Genomic DNA, 18371 nt, shown 5'->3' with positions numbered 1-18371 from the left:
GCTGGAAGAGTCGGGAGCAGTGCTCTGAGCTCCCGCCCCCTCTCAACTATTTGCAATGATAGGTGGCAGAATGGGGCGGGGCTAAATTCCGGGAATTATCTCTGCCCCCGTCCCGCCTCTCCTCATTGAAAATAGTGCAGAGGGGCGGAGAGGGGGCGGGAGCTCAGAGCACTGCTCCCGACTCTCCCAGCCTCCTCCCCCTGCAGAAAGAGACGCTGTATATCGGCCGGGGGCGTGAATACCTGGCTGATATACGGTTGTCTGAATCCACCCTAAGACTGACAACCTCTTGTAGATCCGTGTAGATACCGCCGGATACTTTCTCATCTTAGATTCAGTTATTTACTGATTGGCTTCCTGCAGATTCTTCTGTTTGGATCATTTATGATTTGGTTGGTCATGTTTCTAGATGTATCCTTTTCACATACAAGTCCACTCTCACACGGGCAGGATTCAGAGAGCCCACTAACAGGCTGAAGAGAGAGAGATGATAGGGTTAATGAAGACACTCATGACTCCTAACCACATGTAAAACCAGCGGTGGGAGATGCAGCACAAGGCTGCGGGGTCTAGTAACCGAGAACGTCATGTATGATGCTACACCCCCCAGCGCTTTACATTAAATTACGGCCCCCTTTCACATGGGCAACAAAGTGGCGCAATTTTCTCGTGCTGCGACAATGCAACAAGTTGTTTATAAGCACCACTGGTCTGGGAATAAATTGCACATGTAAATGAACACATTGGCTGTGAGGGCTCACTCACAAGGTTTTGGTAATGTACTATCATTGTGTGTTTGCGCGGGTTCCATACGTTTTTGATGTATGTGCATATTTTTGGCTTCCATATTTACTGCGTTTGTCACGCATGAAAAAATCAAGGAGCAATTGCTTTCCCTTTTTTTTCTCCCACTGTCTCCCATGTGAATACACGTTCCCATTGACTAGAATTGATGATTTTTGTCCATAAATACAACAAAAATAGGACATGCTGCAGAGTTTTTCAAGTGCATGTTTGAATCCACCAATGCAAATCAATGGGATTGTACGCTGTCCATTGAAAATACACCATAGCCGGCCGCTCACCATCAGAGCCCCAGGCGCCACTTCTCTCACTCTGTCCCTGCTTTGCACCCCGGTCTAATCCAGCTTGGACTGACACCTAAGGGGTTCTGTCTTCCTCTGCTTCTCTGGACGAATCACAAACGGGGCATCCTTCCCCGAAGATAGCTAGGATAATCTTTTCTCCTTTCTGAGCTATCTTGTCCTTTTTTCTGGGACATATACTACTTTTTTCCTTAGCCATCCGTCTCTAAGGGCATTCTCCCTGATACACACAGATTGGACACATACCAACTGTGTTAGAGTGGATGTGCAGGAACTATAGGGGAGTGTTCTGATATAACAAATTTTGACAGATTGTGCTGAACAAACGGGCACTAATCTGTACGGGTCTGAAAAATCTGGAAGACCAAGGTCTCAATACTGACAGACCTAGCAGGGACAACTCAGGGGGTCATTATCTGGCAACACTCTAGTAGCGGGTGACTAAGCCAGATCTGAGGCTGTCATCCGCTGCCTTGAGGTGCCACTTGACACACCTGAAGAGATACTGGTATATATCACTGTATATGCCAGATCTAATTAAAAAGACCATTTAAAACTAAATCCGGCAGCGGCACTAATTTAAGATACCGCGTCGGAATTGGCAAGCAAGAAGTGGTGACCGTAATCTTACGGGAAATATTGAATAAGTGGCACCATCTAAATAGGACCAAACCATCATTAACATCCTGATTTAGAAACAATGTTGCTGCTCTATTGCTCTATGATGACTATTCAGACACACGAATTAATGGGTGATAATCACCCGTGCTCCTGAGGAACTGCCCTTTACCAGGACAGGGAAACGCGTTGAGCCTTCTGAGCCTCTTTTGTTCAGCATCATTGACGTGTAATGAACCCATGTTCCTAGCCATCTTTGTATGTGTTAACAAAGATGTGCTGGAACCGAGTACTCATTGAAAACTACTTTAAGCATTATCAATATGCAAAACAATATCGTGTCCTAAGTGAGCTTTCTGAGCCTCTCCTGTTCAGCATTTCTGACGTACAATGAGCCCATGCCTCTAGCACCTGTATATGTGTCAACAAAAGTGTGCTGGAACCGAGTACTCATTGAAAATTGTTTTAAGCATCATTAATATGCAAAACAATATCATGTTCTAAATGGGTATGAATTCATGTACCGCACTAGTCCTCAAACACCTATCCTCTAGTCTTGGACACAAAAAAGGGGGGGGGGGAATCTTTTCCTTTTGTCAACTATTGGACCTTTACCCTGTTGTCATATTCATGAGCGGTACTTACTCCCCCTAGTCTACCTGGGAGACACACTACCCCACACGATCCCTAACTAGGGTTGATCTCTTTCATATGTTTGTTACTTGTTCTCCTGTGTATCGTCTGTAAGTGTTATATGTGAGTGCATGTTTTTAGAATTTATTAATAAAAGTCATTAAATTTTAAATATCTATATCTGTGAAGGGTCTCTGAAAAATTTATATAGATTTCTATACCACTGTGATTCCATTGAAAATACAGCTGCAATACAGATAGAAAACACGCCCGTTTGAATTGTCCTAATAGGTCCAAGTCTTGCCCAAATTCTGTCAGTTTCAGGCCTCTTACACAGGTATTGATATTTTGAATGGGAGAAAGCCGTGACTAAGTCGTGGCTAAATCTCCCGATTTCTTGCCCATTCATGTTGCTGGGCTGTGGCGTATATTCACAGCATCCTGAAATTCCGTGGGCCGGCGGGTAGGACCTTAGCCCTGCAAAGGTCTCTCCCTCTCCCCTTGCCAGCTGATAGTGACAATAGAAGCTCCCATAGAAGCCTATGGCAGCTGCCTGCAAGGGGAGGAGGAGGACTTTAGCAATGCGAGCCACTGTTAAACTCCCTCCTCCATCCCTTTTCTGACGGCTTTCATAGACTTTCATAAGTCTATGGGAACAGCCGGTGTTTTCCCGCAAAAGGTAAGACAAGTCCTATCTTTTGCGGCCATGTGTAAAAGCGGCCAGCCAGAATGCGCACCATATGCAATATCTTTTCTGGCTGGCTGATTTTACGCACCAGAAAAATCGCCCATCTGAACAAATGCATTGGAATCCAAAGCTTCAGATGGGCGTGATTTCCGGATGGCGTTTTATCGCAGCAAAATAGTCATGATAAAACGCTCGTGTGAATAAAGCCTCAAACTCAGAACTTGAATGCTAAAATTATCCAATCATCCATGATAATAAGCCCTTATAGCAGTTTTTCAATTCAGTTTTTGGCCATCCAGCTTGTAGAGAGGGAACAGGAGATTTTAGGGTGTATCAAAAAATGTGGTAATTTGCAGTAGAAGCTTCTGTCACCTCACTGCTGCGGGTACAAGTACCTGAGTGTGAAGGTATTCATACACTTCCAGGAGGAATAAAGGAGGAACCGCTGCATGTAGAGTTTAGAGAAGAGCGAGCACCGAAATGCTCGGGTGCTCGTTGCTCGAGTCGAATGTTTCGCGATGCTCAAGGGTTAATTTCGAGTAACGAACCCCATTGAAGTCAATGGGCGACTCGAGCATTTTTGTATATCACCCATGCTCTGCTAAGGTTTTTATTTGTAAAAATCTGGAAAACCCAATAAAGTGATGGAAACGACACAGAAACGGATAGGGAAGGTGAGGGGCAACATGCTGGGCTGCATCTCAGGTTCCCAGGTCCCACTATTAAGCCACAATAGCGGCAAGAGTGCCCCCCCCCCTAACAATTTTTACTTCGGACAAACCCTCATTAGTAAGGCACACCTTAGCTAAGCACCACACTACCTCCAACTAAGCACAAGCACTGCCTGCGGGACACACCACTGCCTCTTCTCCTGGGTTACATGCTGCCCTACCCCCACGTATGACCCAGTGACCACAGCGAACACAAAAGTGTCCCTGCGCAGCCTTCAGCTGCCCTCATAGCCACACCACCCTCATGTCTATTTATAAGTGCATCTGCCATGAGGAGGAACCGGAGGCACACACTGCAGAGGGTTGGCAGGGCCAGACAGCGACCCTCTTTAAAAGGGGAGGGGCGATAGCCCACAATGCTGTACAGAAGCAATGAGAAATCCAATCCTGTGCTACCGCCATCAGGAGCTGCACACGTGGGCACAGTATTCATTCTGTCAAGGTGTCGCATAGCTCAATCGAAACTGCAAGGGGAAAGCCATCTGTGCTCTGCCCCCATACACAAGTCAGTCAGTGTCTTTGTGCCAGACAGGTCAAATACCGCGATGGGAACTAAGTTTGCACCAACAGCATAGGTGGGTCCTAGGAAACCCAAGACATGAACAAAAAATTGATCTGAGTGGCCAAACATGGCAGACTTGCACCGGGCCCACGACATAGGCCTCGGCCCACAGCTTCAGCAATCCTAGGCAGGAAGCGGACTTTCACTGCACCCAGGATATAGGCCTCTGCACAAACCCTCAGCAATCGCGGGCATAGAGCGGACTCCAATGCTAGCGTAGCTGTGCACGTCCCATTAGCGCTGTATTGCTCCGGTAGTTTGTCCCAATGCAGTGCCCCGGATAGTAGAGCTAACGTCAGATTAAATACAGGTGGGCTTCGACCCACACTGCATGCCCCAGTCAGACTGGGGTTCCTTAGAAGTAGACACAGGCAGGTACAACTCCGTGTGGACCGACAGCATGGGTGGGTCCCAGGAAGCCACCATCGGTACATAAATATACCCCATTGCATTGCCCTGCACAGCTGAGGTAACGTCGGATAAAATGCAAGGGGGCTTCGGCCCACACTGAATGCCCCAGTCAGAGTGGGGTTTTTTATAAGTATACACAGGCAGGTACAACTCCCTAATGTGAAGTCCGTGTGGACCGACAGCATAGGTGGGTCCCAGGAAGCCACCAGCAAACCACAGGAAAGAAAAAACGGCTGTCGGCGCTCCTAGGGATATCAGACTCTGATCCAGGATAATAAATTCCTTTTTTATTGGAAACACATACAGGGATCTGCGAGCAACACGTTTCAGTAGATACAACTACCTTTCTCAAGCTCTGAGGAAGCCACCAGCGGTGCATAAATAAATCCCATTGCATTGCCCAGCACAGCTGAGGTAATGTCAGATTAAATGCAGGTGGGCTTCGGCCCACACTGCATGCCCCTGTCTGACCGAGGTTTTTAATATATAGACACAGGCAGGTACAAATCCCTAATGTGAAGTCCCTGTGGACCCACAGCATGGGTGGCATCCTGGAACCCACCGGCGGTACATAAATATATCCCATTGCAGTGCCCTGGGTTAAAAAAAAATAAAAAAATGCTCCTGCGCTGCCTCAAACAAACGACCGGTTTTGACAATAGTGATATTGTCAAAACCGGTCGTTTGTTTGAGGCAGCGCAGGAGCATTTTAAAATTTTTTTAACCCTATTACTCCACCGTGGGCCCAATCCAGCATTGGACACAGCAGCTCTGCAGCGGCACTCCAGCGACCAGGGAACCTGTTGGACACCATAGGAAAGATCCCATAGAGATCTGATAAGCCAACTCGGACTTGGAGGTGGTGGTGGGACTCCTCTCCACAGGAGTTTTCACCACATGCCGGGTGAGTCATTTTATTTCATTTTTTATTTTCTTCTACGTTATGACCATTCATTATGTTTTTATCATATGGACACACTAATATACTCTCACTATTAGCCACCTGAAGCGCCTCCCTGACTATTTCTTTATATTGCAGTGCCCTGGACAGCAGAGCTAACGTCAGATTAAATGCAGGTGGGCTTCGGCCCACACTGCGTGCCCCAGTCAGACTGGGGCTTTTTATAAGTATACACAGGCAGGTACAACTCCCTAGTGTGAAGTCTGTGTGGGCGGACAGCATGGGTGGTTACCAGGAAGCCACCGGCGGTACATAAATATATCCCATTGCAGTGCCCAGCACAGCTGAGGTAACGTCAGATTAAATGCAGGTGGGCTTCGGCCCACACTGCATGCCCCAGTCTGACCAGGGTTTTTAATACATAGACACAGGCAGGTACAAATCCCTAATGTGAAGTCCCTGTGGACCGACAGCATGGGTGGCTCCCTGGAACCCACCGGCGGTACATAAATGTATCCCTTTGCAGTGCCCTGGACAGCAGAGCTAACGTCAGATTAAATGCAAGTGGGCTTCGGCCCACACTGCATGCCCCAGTCAGACTGTTTTTTTTTAATAAGTATACACAGGCAGGTACAACTCCCTAGTGTGAAGTCCTTGTGGACCGACAGCATGGGTGGGTCCCAGGAAGCCACCGGCGGTACATAAATAAATCCCATTGAATTGCCCAGCACAGCTGCGGTAACGTCAGATTAAATGCAGGTGGGCTTCGGCCCACACTGCATGCCCCAGTCAGACTGGGGCTTTTTATAAGTATACACAGACAGGTACAACTCCCTGATGTGAAGTCCGTGTGGACCCACAGCATGGGTGGCTCCCTGGAACCCACCGGCGGTATATAAATATATCCCATTGCAGTGCCCTGGACAGCTGAGGTAACGTCAGATTAAATACAGGTGGTCTTCGCCCCACACTGTATGCCCCAGTCTGACTGGTGTTTTTAATACATAGACACAGGCAGGCACAAATCCCCTATGTGAAGTCCGTGTGGACCGACAGCATGGGTGGCTCCCTGGAACCCACCGGCGGTACATAAATGTTTCCCATTGCAGTGCCCTGCACAGCAGAGCTAACAACAGATACAATACAGGTGGGATTCGGCCCACACTGCATGACCCAGTCAGACTGGTAATATGTAACTTTACAGTAACTGCGTTGGTGGGAAAGTGGTCGCGACTGCGGACCTAGTAGCACGGTTTTATTTTGTTGGTTTTCGGAATGTGGCCAGGATTAAGTGGGCCGTGGCGGGGGGATGGTGGGGGGGGGGGCGCTCTCTTGTTGTGTCATTTAAGTGAAATTCTTGGACTGCCACCAGACCGACAAATGCAAAAGCATTTGCCAAGAATGTTTTCATTGTTGGAGGAGGAGGAGGGAGATGTTTTTGAGGCAGTACGTGTCCTCTCCACGTGTTCGTGGCTATATGCACCTTAACAGTAACCGTGTTGGTGGGAAATGGCCTCGCCGCCATCATGTTTTTGGAAAGCCTCCGTTTCCACAGCCCTGTAATACAGCATTAGCAGCGGTATAGGCAGAGCCCAGAATTAGTAACATTTCATCGGTAGCATTAGGGACAGGCCCCAGTAACATTTCATTGGCAGCAGTGCAGGCAGACCCCAGTAACATTTCATTGGCAGCAGTGCAGGCAGACCCCAGTAACATTTCATTGGCAGCATTAGGGACAGGCCCCAGTAACATTTCAGTAGCAACAGTATAGACAGACCCCAGTAAAATTTCATTTCCAGAAGTGCAGACAGACCCCAGTAACATTTCATTCGCAGCAGCAGGGAGAGGCCCCAATAACATTTCATTGGCAGTAGTAGGGACAGGCCCCAGTAACATTTCAGTAGCAACAGTATGTACAGACTCCTGTAACATTTCAGTTCCAGCAGTGCAGACAGACCCCAGTAACATTTCATTGGCAGCAGTTAAGACAGACCCCAGTAACATTTCAGTAGCAACAGTATAGACAGACCCCAGTAAAATTTCAGTTCCAGAAGTGCAGACAGACCCCAGTAACATTTCATTCGCAGCAGCAGGGAGAGGCCCCAATAACATTTCATTGGCAGTAGTAGGGACAGGCCCCAGTAACATTTCAGTAGCAACAGTATGTACAGACTCCTGTAACATTTCAGTTCCAGCAGTGCAGACAGACCCCAGTAACATTTCATTGGCAGCAGTTAAGACAGACCCCAGTAACATTTCAGTAGCAACAGTATAGACAGACCCCAGTAAAATTTCAGTTCCAGAAGTGCAGATAGACCCCAGTAACATTTAATTGGCAGCAGTAGGGACAGGCCCCAGTAACATTTCATTAGCAGCAGTAGGACAGGCCCCAGTACATTTCATTGGCAGCAGTAGGACAGGCCCCAGTAACATTTCCGTAGCAGCAGTAGGGACAGGCCCCAGTAACATTTCAGTAGCAACAGTATAGTCAGACCCCAGTAACATTTGATTTCCAGGAGTGCAGACAGACCCCAGTCACATTTCATTGGCAGCATTAGGTACAGGCCCCAGTAACATTTCATTGGCAGCAGTATAGGCAGAGGCCAGCATTGGTAACATTACAGTAGTAACAGTATACACAAACCAAGGTAACATTTCAGGAGCAGAAGTATCGGCAGACCGATGTTACATTTATGTGAAAGAAGTATAGGCAGATCACTCTAGCATTAGTGTGGCAGAAGTATATGTAGGCAGAACAGAGATACATTTCTGTAGCAGAAGTGTAGACCAACCCCAGACACATTGTGCACCATAAGTGCAGGCGAAGCCCATAAAAATTACTTGGATTACATTGTAAGCGAGGGCCCCAAAAATTTGGTGTACCGACAGTACAAAAGTACCCCAGAAAAGTTGCCCATGCCCAAACCAGAGGGCAGGTCAAACCCACTAACCGCTTAGCTTACTGTGGCTTAATTTGTAACTAGGCCTGGAGGCAGCCCAGCTTAAATAAAGATTGGTTCAGGTCACGTGGAAGTTTCTATGCTTTAATGAGAATTAAAAAGCTAAAATATTGTTTTAAAAAATTATATGAGCCTTTTGGGCCACAGAAAAATTTCCCGTTCGGGGTGATTACATGAGGTACATGAGGTTTAGGAGGAGGAGCAGGAGGAGGAGGACGAATATCATACACAGAGTGGTAAAGGTTCCCATTTTTTAAGGTGATCGAGAACAATGCTTGCATCCGCGGTTGCAGCGAAAATAATCTTTAGCTACTGCTGCTGTCCGCTGGTGGGGAAGAGAAGTCTGGGGAAATCCAGGCTTTGTTCATCTTTATGAGCGTAAGCCTGTCGGCACGGTCAGTTGACAGGCAGGTATGCTTATCCGTGATGATTCCCCCAGCCGCACTAAACACCCTCTCTAACAAGACGCTAGCCGCAGGGCAAGCAAGCACCTCCAGGGCATACAGCGCGAGTTTGTGCCATGTGTCCAACTTTGACACCCAGTAGTTGTACGGAGCAGAGGCGTAACGGAGGACAGTGGTCCGATCGGCTACGTACTCCCTCACCATCCTTTTACAGTGCTCCCTCCGACTCAGCCTTGACTGGGGAGTGGTGACAGTCTTGCTGGGGAGCCATAAAGCTGGCAAAGGCCTTGGAGAGTGTTCCGCTACCTGCGCTGAACATGCTGCCTGATCTCCGCGGGTCCCCTGCTACTTGGCCCTCGGAACTGCGCCTTCTGCCACTAGCGCTGTCGGATGGGAAGTTTACCATCAGTTTGTCCACCAGGGCCCAGTGGTATTGCATCAGTCTCGAACCCCTTTCCTCTTCGGGAATGAGTGGAAAGGTTCTTTTTATACCGTGGTTGGAGCAGTGTGTACAACCAGTAATCCGTAGTGGCTAGAATGCGTCTAACGCGAGGGTCACGAGACAGGCATCCTAACATGAAGTCAGCCATGTGTGCCAGGGTACCTGTACGCAACACATGGCTGTCCTCACTAGGAAGATCACTTTCAGGATCTTCCTCCTCCACAGGCAATACACGCTAAATGGATGAGAGGCAAGCAGCATGTGTACCCTCTGCAGTGGGCCCAGCTGTCTCTTCCCCCTCCTCCTCCTCAGGCCCCCCTCCTCCTCCTCCTCAACGCGCTGAGATATAGACATGAGGGTGCTCTGACTATCCAGTGACATACTGTCTTCCCCCGCCTCCGTTTCCGACCGCAAAGCGTCAGCTTTTATGCTTTGCAGGGAACTTCTCAACAGGCATAGCAGAGGAATGGTGACGCTAATGATTGCAGCATCACCGCTCACCATCTGGGTAGACTCCTCAAAGTGTCCAAGGACCTGGCAGATATCTGCCATCCAGGCCCACTCATCTGTAAAGAATTGAGGAGGCTGACTCCCACTATGCCGCTCATGTTGGAGTTGGTATTCCACTATAGCTCTACGCTGCTCATACAGCCTGGCCAACATGTGGAGCGTAGAGTTCTACCGTGTGGGCACGTCGCAAAGCAGTCGGTGCACTGGCAGATTAAACCGATGTTGCAGGGTCCGCAGGGTGGCAGCGTCCGTGTTGGACTTGCGGAAATGTGGGCTGACCCGGCGCACCTTCCTGAGGAGGTTTGACAAGTGTGGGTAGCCTTTCAGAAACCACTGAACCACCAAATTAAAGACATAGGCCAGACATGGCACGTGCGTGAGGCTGCCGAGCTCCAGAGCCGCCACCAGGTTACGGCCGTTGTTACACAAGACCATGCCCGGTTGGAGGCTCAGCGGTGAAAGCCAGCGGTCGGTCTGCTCTGTCAGACCATGCAACAGTTCATGGGCTGTGTGCCTCTTTTCTCCTAAGCTGAGTAGTTTCAGCACGGCCTGCTGACGCTTGCCCACCGCTGTGCTGCCGCGCCACACCGACTGCTGGCGATGTGCTGCTACTGACACATCTGGATTGTGAGGCAGGGGTTGCGTAGGAGGAAGGTTTAGTGGAGGTGGCATACACCGCTGCAGATACTAGCACCGACCTGGGGCCCGCAATTCTGGGGGTGGGTAGGACGTGAGCAGTCCCAGGCTCTGACTTGGTTCCAGCCTCCACTAAATTCACCCAATGTGCCGTCAGGGAGATATAGTGGCCCTGCCCGCCTTTGCTTGTCCACGTGTCCGTTGTTAAGTGGACCTTGGCAGTAACCGCGTTGGTGAGTGCGCGTACAATGTTGCGTGAGACGTGGTCGTGCAGGGCTGGGACGGCACACCGTGAAAAATAGTGGCGACTGGGGACTGAGTAGCGCGGGGCCGCCACCCGCATCATGTTTTGGAAAGCCTCAGTTTCCACAAGCCTGTATGGGAGCACCTCCAGGCTGATCAATTTGGCTATGTGGACATTTAAAGCTTGAGCGTGCAGGTGCGTGGTGACGTATTTGCGCTTTCGCTCCAACGATTCTCTTAGCGACAGCTGGACGCTGCGCTGCGAGACATTGTTGGATGGGGCCGAGGACAGCGGAGGTGAGGCTGTGGGTCCAGGCCGGGACAGGTTCGCGCCTGTGTCGTGAGCGGTGGGTTGGATCTCAGTGGCAGGTTGGGGCTCAGGGGGAGAGGCAGTGGCACAAGCCGGAGGCGGTGAACGGCCTTCGTCCCACCTTGTGGGGTGCTTGGCCATCATATGCCTGCGCATGCTGGTGATGGTGAGACTGGTGGTGGTGGCTCCCTGGCTGATCTTGGCGCGACAAAGGTTGCACACCACTATTCGTCGGTCATCCGCGGTCTCAATGAAAAACTGCCACACCTTTGAGCACCTTGGCCTCTGCACAGTGGCTTGGCGCGAGGGGGTGCTTTGGGAAACAGTTGGTGGATTATTCGCTCTGGCCCTGCCTCTACCCCTGGCCACCCCACTGCCTCTTCCAACCTGTCCTGCGGCTGCAATTGCCTTCCCCTCTGAAGACCTGTCCTCAGTATGCTTATCACACCTGGTGGGGTCAGTCACTTCATCGTCCAGCGGCTCTTCCTCCGAATCCTCTGTGCGCTCCTCCTTTGGACTTACTGCCCTTACTACTGCCTCACTGATAGACAACTGTGTCTCATAGTCATCGTCCTCCTCATCCACTGAAAGCTCTTGAGACAGTTGCCGGAAGTCCCAAGCCTCATCCCCTGGACCCCAGGAACTTTCCAAAGGTTGGGCATCGGTCACAACAAACTCCTCAGGTGGGAGAAGAACCATTGTTGCCCAATCTGGGCAGGGGCCCGAGAACAGTTCCTGGGAGTCTGCCTGCTCCTCAGAATGTGTCATTTTCATGGAGTGAGGAGGCTGGGAGGAAGGAGGGGCAGCAGCCAGAGGATTCAGAGTTGCAGCAGTGGACGGCGTAGAAGACTGGGTGGTCGATTGATTGCTGGATGCACTTTCTGCCATCCACGACAGGACCTGCTCACACTGCTCGGTTTTTAATAAAGGTCTACCACGTGGACTGAAAAATTGTGATATGAAGCTGGGGACCCCAGAAACTGTGCTCGCTCCTACTCCCGCAGCAGCCGGCTGCGATTCACCTGGACCAGGAACTCGGCCTGTGCCCACACCCTCACGTGGAACTCCGCGTCCTCGACCGCGACCGTGTCCTCTACCCCTACCCCTCAACATAGTGGATTAAGAATCAAGCAGAGACAGAGCGGTGTAAAAATGTTTGTGAATTATTGCCGCGCAGTTGGTGGCTGACAGCGGTAATATAACGCAAAATGAAGCAAGAGATAAATTATAAGGAAGGCTGCACGCAGGCCTTGCTGTGCACTATGCAGTTTGGATGGACGTGAAGTTCCACAGGCCACGCAGGGAAATGCACTGGGTCACCGGTAGCCGTAAAAAGGATTTCTTTTTTAAATTTCCTTTTTTTTCTATGCAATGCAGGCTGAGGCTATGCAGTGTGTATTGCACTTTCAATCTATGGGCGTCTGACACACCGTACACTTGTGAGACAGCTGGCGTATACCACAGAGCGGTGTAAAAAATTTGTGGTTTCTTGGCGTACACTTAGAGGCAGACAGCGCTGACGTAATGCTAAGTGCGGACAGAAAAATATTTAAATGAAGGCTGCACTCAGGCTCTGCTGTGCAATACTGAGGTACTACAACTCCCAGCAACCACGGAGTTAAATGCACATGGTCACAGTTTGCCCTAAGAAGGACTGTCGGGGTTCTTGTAGACAGGATTTTACATTACCACTGTCCCTGCCTGACCAATACTGCCCCTATACTCAAGTACAGACTGCAGCCTGAGAACGCTATAGCCTGCACACCCGATATACCTTAAAAAAAAGTGCAAAACTGCTCCCAGCACCGACAGCAGTAGTGCATTAGGTGAGCTGTGGCCCTAAGAAGGACTGTTGGGGTTCTTGTAGACAGGATTCCACACTACCACTGTCCCTGCCTCACCAATACTTCCCCTATACTACGTAGTACAGACTGCAGCCTGAGAACGCTATAGCTGTAATGGGGCTGCACGCCCGATATACATTAAAAAAAAAAGTGCAAAACTGCTCCCCGCACCCACAGCAGTAGTGCAGTAGGTGAGCTGTGGCCCTAAGAAGGACCGTTGTGGTTCTTGAAGACGCTAACACTATCCCTATAGCAGCAGCAGCACTTTCCCTGATCTCTCTTAGCGTGTGTCTGTGGCGAGCCGCGGGCGGGACTGATTTAAATACTCGGGGGTCACTTGATCTCGCCAGCCACTCACTGCAGGGGGGTGGGATAGGGCTGGAACGTCACAGGAGGAAGTTGTAATGCCTTCCCTGTGTTTCTATTGGCCAGAAAAGGGCACACATTTCTCAGGGAAGGAAATGTAATTGAGTCTAGTGCCGCGTGGTGCTCGTCTCGAGTAACGAGCATCTCGAACACAATAATGCTCGAACGAACATCAAGCTCGGACAAGTGCGCTCGCTTAACTCTAGTAGAGTTCCAAGATAAGATGCTGCAGGATTTGTATATGGTGGGTAATGCAAGTATTTAGTAAAGCTGACATGTGAGCAGCTGTGACCACTAATGGTTGCATCCGCATATGTATAAGGGTGCATTCAGACGACCACGTATCATCCGGGTATTCACGCCGGCCGATATACGGCGTCTCTCTCTGCAGGGGGAGGGGGGGAGACTGGAAGAGCCGGGAGCAGTGCTCCGAGCTCCCGCCCCCTCTCTGCCTCCTCATATTCACCGGTAAACAGGCAATAGTCAAGAGTTCCAGAGCACGTAAACCGATGCAGCGCACAGCAGGGCTTCTCCTTGTCCAGCCTGTCACACAGGCTGCCAGGGTCCATCTTCATAAATAACAGTCCATATAAGCCCACCTCTGCTAGGTTTTGAGGTGAGGGGTGTCTCCCTGTCCACCTCTTGCCTATTCAGCCACACAGTCTGGCTAACAGTAGAGATGAGCGAACATGTCCGTTACGGACACATCCGCACCCGGACACCGGCTTTGCCGAACACTGCAGTGTTCGCGCGTAAGTGTCCGGGTGCCGCCGGGGGGCGGGGAGATGCGCGGCGGCGCGGGCGGCAGTAGCGGGGAACAGGGGGGAGCCCTCTCTCTCTCCCTCTCCCCCCCACTCCCCGCCGCACCCCCCCGCGCTGCCACGGCGGCCCCCGAACTTTTTCGCCCGAACACTGAAGTGTTCGCAAAGTTCGGTGTTCGGGCGGAAAAGGGGCGGAGCCGAACGTGTTCGCTCATCTCTAGCTAACAGCCCTGCAGCTCCACTGAACTGTCTACCTGGCCCTCAGCCAGACAGTCTCTGTCTTTCCTTGGTAGGAACTGGCTTTTTATCTTGTTCCTGCTCCACCCCTTGGTTAACCCTTGCAATAGAGGTCCTGTCTCTGGCCCTCTATAGGCCCTCCTGTGTACTGCACTACTACAATATATATATTGTATATATGTGTGTATACTAATATATATATATGTGTGTGTGTATATTAATATATAACACGCACATATACATATACACATATACATACTGAGTAGACGTAGCCCTAGATGCTCAAGTCTACTAACAACTACCAAATTTTATTCCATATTCATACTCTACCGCCTGTTGTGGTGAATATGATTGCAAACAATGCCACGAATGTGATTTGGATGTGACATGTTGCCCGCGTCATATACGTTTTTACATAAGACTCAGTGCAATATATTCACGCTACAAACAAGTCTTTTTTGCACACATATCAGCGCATTTTATGGTACCTTTTACACAGGCAGGGCATGTTCATCTGCAAACATCAGACAAACACACCCGGACTTAAATGGCTATTTAGTCTATGGAGTTCCAGTGGTGTTCTTTTTTTTACAGAACTATGCATCCATGTACGCGTTGCGTACCTTTAATGGACTTCTATGAGGACCTCTTGTGTACAAATGAGCATGGCCTATATTTTTTGTGTGCACGATAAATGAGTGCGCAAAAAAAAAAAAAAAAAAGAATTAAAATGAATCCATTTAAGGGTGCATTCAGACGACCATATATCAGCTGGGTTTTCACGCCCAGCCGATATGCTGTGTCCCTCTCTGCAGGGGGAGGAGGCTGGAAGAGTCGGGAGCAGTGCTCTAAGCTCCCGCCCTCTCTCTGCCTCCTCTCCACCCACCTGCACTATTCTCGGAACTTAGCCCCGCCCCGCCTCCTTTCATTACAAATAGTGAAGAGGGGCGGGGAGGGGGTGGAGAGGAGGCAGAAAGGGGGCGGGAGCTCAGTTCCTGCTCCTGGCTCTGCCATCCTTCCCCCCCTGCAGACAAGGACATCATATATCGGCTTGGCGTGAAAACCCAGCCGATATACGGTCGTCTGAATGCACCCTAAATCTGTGAATTCTGTTTTCCGCATAGTGTGCACATACATACCGTATGCCCGTGTGGGCCGCCCTTAGGGAGAAGCCAGTACAGCAGTTGCTTATAGATACTCACAACAAGGTTACATTCCTCATTTTCCGCTACTTTCGGTTTACATATACCACTCTTGTAAACGCGAGGGTTGGAATAGAGTTGGCAACACCCGCTGTTACATTCTGTATTTAGAGCACAGTAATCTCCATTGTCCTAAATGTAAAAGAGAGGAAATAAATATTCAGTGAATTTTAATTCTCTGTATAAGGCCTCCTTCACACCACTGAATACATTTTATCATTCGGCATGAATGCATATTTGGCCCGATCTTTATTTGTGTATTCCATTTCATTTACACGGGTGCTGCTGCGTAAATATTAGGGGCAATTCAGATGGTCATATTTCCCCATCTGTACTTCACGGCACTCGGGACACATATTTGCCAATTAAGCTATTCACATGAGCGCTATTTCACATGGACCGAGTCCTGTTCTGGTCCGTGTCATGGGTGAGCAAGATATGTAATGTCCACTACCCGCCGCTCACACAGCACATGGACCTGCATCTGTGTGCCATCATCTGCGAGATGAGCCCTAGATTTTTACGCATTTGTCTGAACGCAGTCTTAGCCCTCATTCACACAGAATATTTGTCGGTATTTCAAGTGTTCTTTTGGCCCTTCTTTTATAGCAGTTGTGTTGAAAAACCGTAAGCGGTGAGAGCTTTATGAAAACGCCATCCGGATGTATTTTAATTAGCATTCAAAAATGCTTTAATCCATTAGTGTCCACATACACGCTTTTTCATGAAGGCTACTAGCAGGTCTAAATCTATTATAAGCTCTTTTTTACAGAACTGCATTGAAAGCCTGGCATGAGATAAGCAAGAGCATGTCAGTACCTCTATCTAATTTATGGAAGCTTTGAGGTCTCCTGCCTAAATGGCCCAGTGCAGCGTCCGTCCGAGAAGTGGGCCCACAGCTGAGGAGATGGCAGGGAAGATAAGGATTTCTGTCACGGTGGCTCTACCATTTCCTCTCCAGGGGTTAGCTCGGAAACCGTCCAAGTTACAGCTGGAGAGGTCACAGGGAAAGGGTAACTATCTAACAGTTACCTTGAAGTTCGTTGTCACTCCTGATGCCACCGTTCCATCCTCAGCTGTGAATCCTGTAGGTGTAATAAATTGTCCACACACAGGGATAACTTTCTGAACAAAATCGGGAACGGTCGGTAGAGCTCGATTACTTAACTTGAACAAGATAACAGTGGTTCAGCACACATTACACTTCTTGATGGCGGTGTGACAGGGAAGCTCTCTCGGGGTAATCTGGGCAATCCACAGTCTCAGTTATCTGTGTGATCCCACGCCTGGCGACTTTCTTTCTCTCCTACTCTCTACCGGTCAACTTTCACACTTCAGGTGCTTTCGTTCTCTTTCTCTCTCTACGTATCGTTAGCAGCGATATGGAGAATCTGTGGGAGAGCTAGGCCCAGGGTGAGCAGTACAGCATCACTCGGCCTCCTCCATCCCCTCCTACACGAGACGAGGCACAGTTTCTCTTACTCACTAACTGACTGACTAACTTGCACTCCTCACGGACAGACTCTCTTGCTAACTTGCAGACTTAGACTCCAACTCCGGACTCTCTTTGCAAACACATATATAAAACATAGTCACGTGACACACAACAAGATACATTTCGCAGACATAACCCAGGAGTTAACCCTTTCAGTGCCATAGAGGTGCAATACACATCACAAATGCATACTACCTGTAAGACACTGACAATACAATTAGCACGAGGCAAACATATAACATTACGCAGGGGCCCCACTAACTTTGATCCACTACACCAATATCCTACAGAACTGTTTGATCACCAAGAGGAATCAACGCTGTGACAAATTATTGCAGTTCTCAAGGCCAAAAAGGTCCAATGTGTTACTAGATGGGATTCTTTAATGGGGTGGCCATTCAGTGTATATTTGTAAATGGAGGTGATTGGAGGATAAATGTATGTTGGTTGTGGAGTAATGCTTCCCTCCAGCTGTTCCTCCTCTCTATCTGTGGCTGCAGGTGGACGGGGTCGGGGAAGGGAAAGAAGTTTATATTCAGATTTGTATGCTTTAAAATATAAGAAATCAGTTACAGGACTCTGATGAGAGATGCTGGTGCTGCATTGGTGGATGGTTCTAATGAAAAAAAAACACACACACACAGACTACGGCTATTGTTCTGTTCATATAATTCAAATATTTTTTTGCTATTCTACATGGGGGATTATTTCGTCTCCATATAGTGTGTGACAACTTGGGGATTGTTATCACATCAGATCGTTATCTTCCCTCCACCAGATAGATGGTCGCACACCAGTAAACTACATCCAGGCCCGAAGTTTGCTACAAACTTAACAAATCCGTCCTTTTTTGTGGCAAACCAACAGAACTTGCAACACAATCTTCACACTGTTGTCATTCGTCAGAGTATACACAAACAGATACAATTTCCGGATCATCTGGCTGCTATATAACACAGACAATAGGCCTTTTTCACAAGGGGGGCAGCGATATCAACACTACAAAATCGCGGCAATATCGCGGTTGTGTTCCCACAATTTTGTAGCTTCACGAATGCATTTTTCTTGTGAAAAATCATGCATCACTTCGTTGCTGCCAGCGATAAAACCGAGCAATAAACTAGCACAATTTTATCACAAGAAGGTTAAGCTCTACCCCAAAAATAACCCCTAGCTGAATTCCCTGAAAAAAAAGAATACTTACCTAAAAGGCTCAGTCCTGGTCCTCCCACTGATCTCCAGAGCTCCGCTGGGTGTCCTGCAGTCCTTGTTTGCCCACAGAAGATAACTTCCTGTTGCGGGATTCAAAAA

At 49.0% G+C, this 18371-nt stretch overlaps 1 protein-coding gene across 2 annotated transcripts in view; it reads right to left on the bottom strand.

The window, feature by feature from the left end:
* Positions 1 to 236: 236 nt before the first annotated feature.
* LOC136588417 (uncharacterized) overlaps positions 237 to 18371 on the bottom strand; it is a 54016-nt gene continuing 35881 nt past the window's right edge. For both annotated transcript variants that reach the window (XM_066587609.1, XM_066587617.1), the window contains exons 5-6: positions 15566 to 15697; positions 237 to 473 (exon numbers count right to left, since the gene is read on the bottom strand). In XM_066587609.1, coding sequence (XP_066443706.1) covers positions 339 to 473; positions 15566 to 15697 — 267 coding nt within the window. In that variant the 3' untranslated portion in view covers positions 237 to 338. The remainder of the gene's footprint in view (positions 474 to 15565; positions 15698 to 18371) is intronic.

The sequence above is a fragment of the Eleutherodactylus coqui genome, chromosome 1 (assembly GCF_035609145.1).
Source record: "Eleutherodactylus coqui strain aEleCoq1 chromosome 1, aEleCoq1.hap1, whole genome shotgun sequence".
Classification (NCBI taxonomy): domain Eukaryota; kingdom Metazoa; phylum Chordata; class Amphibia; order Anura; family Eleutherodactylidae; genus Eleutherodactylus; species Eleutherodactylus coqui.
This window is presented reverse-complemented; position numbering and strand designations above follow the sequence as displayed.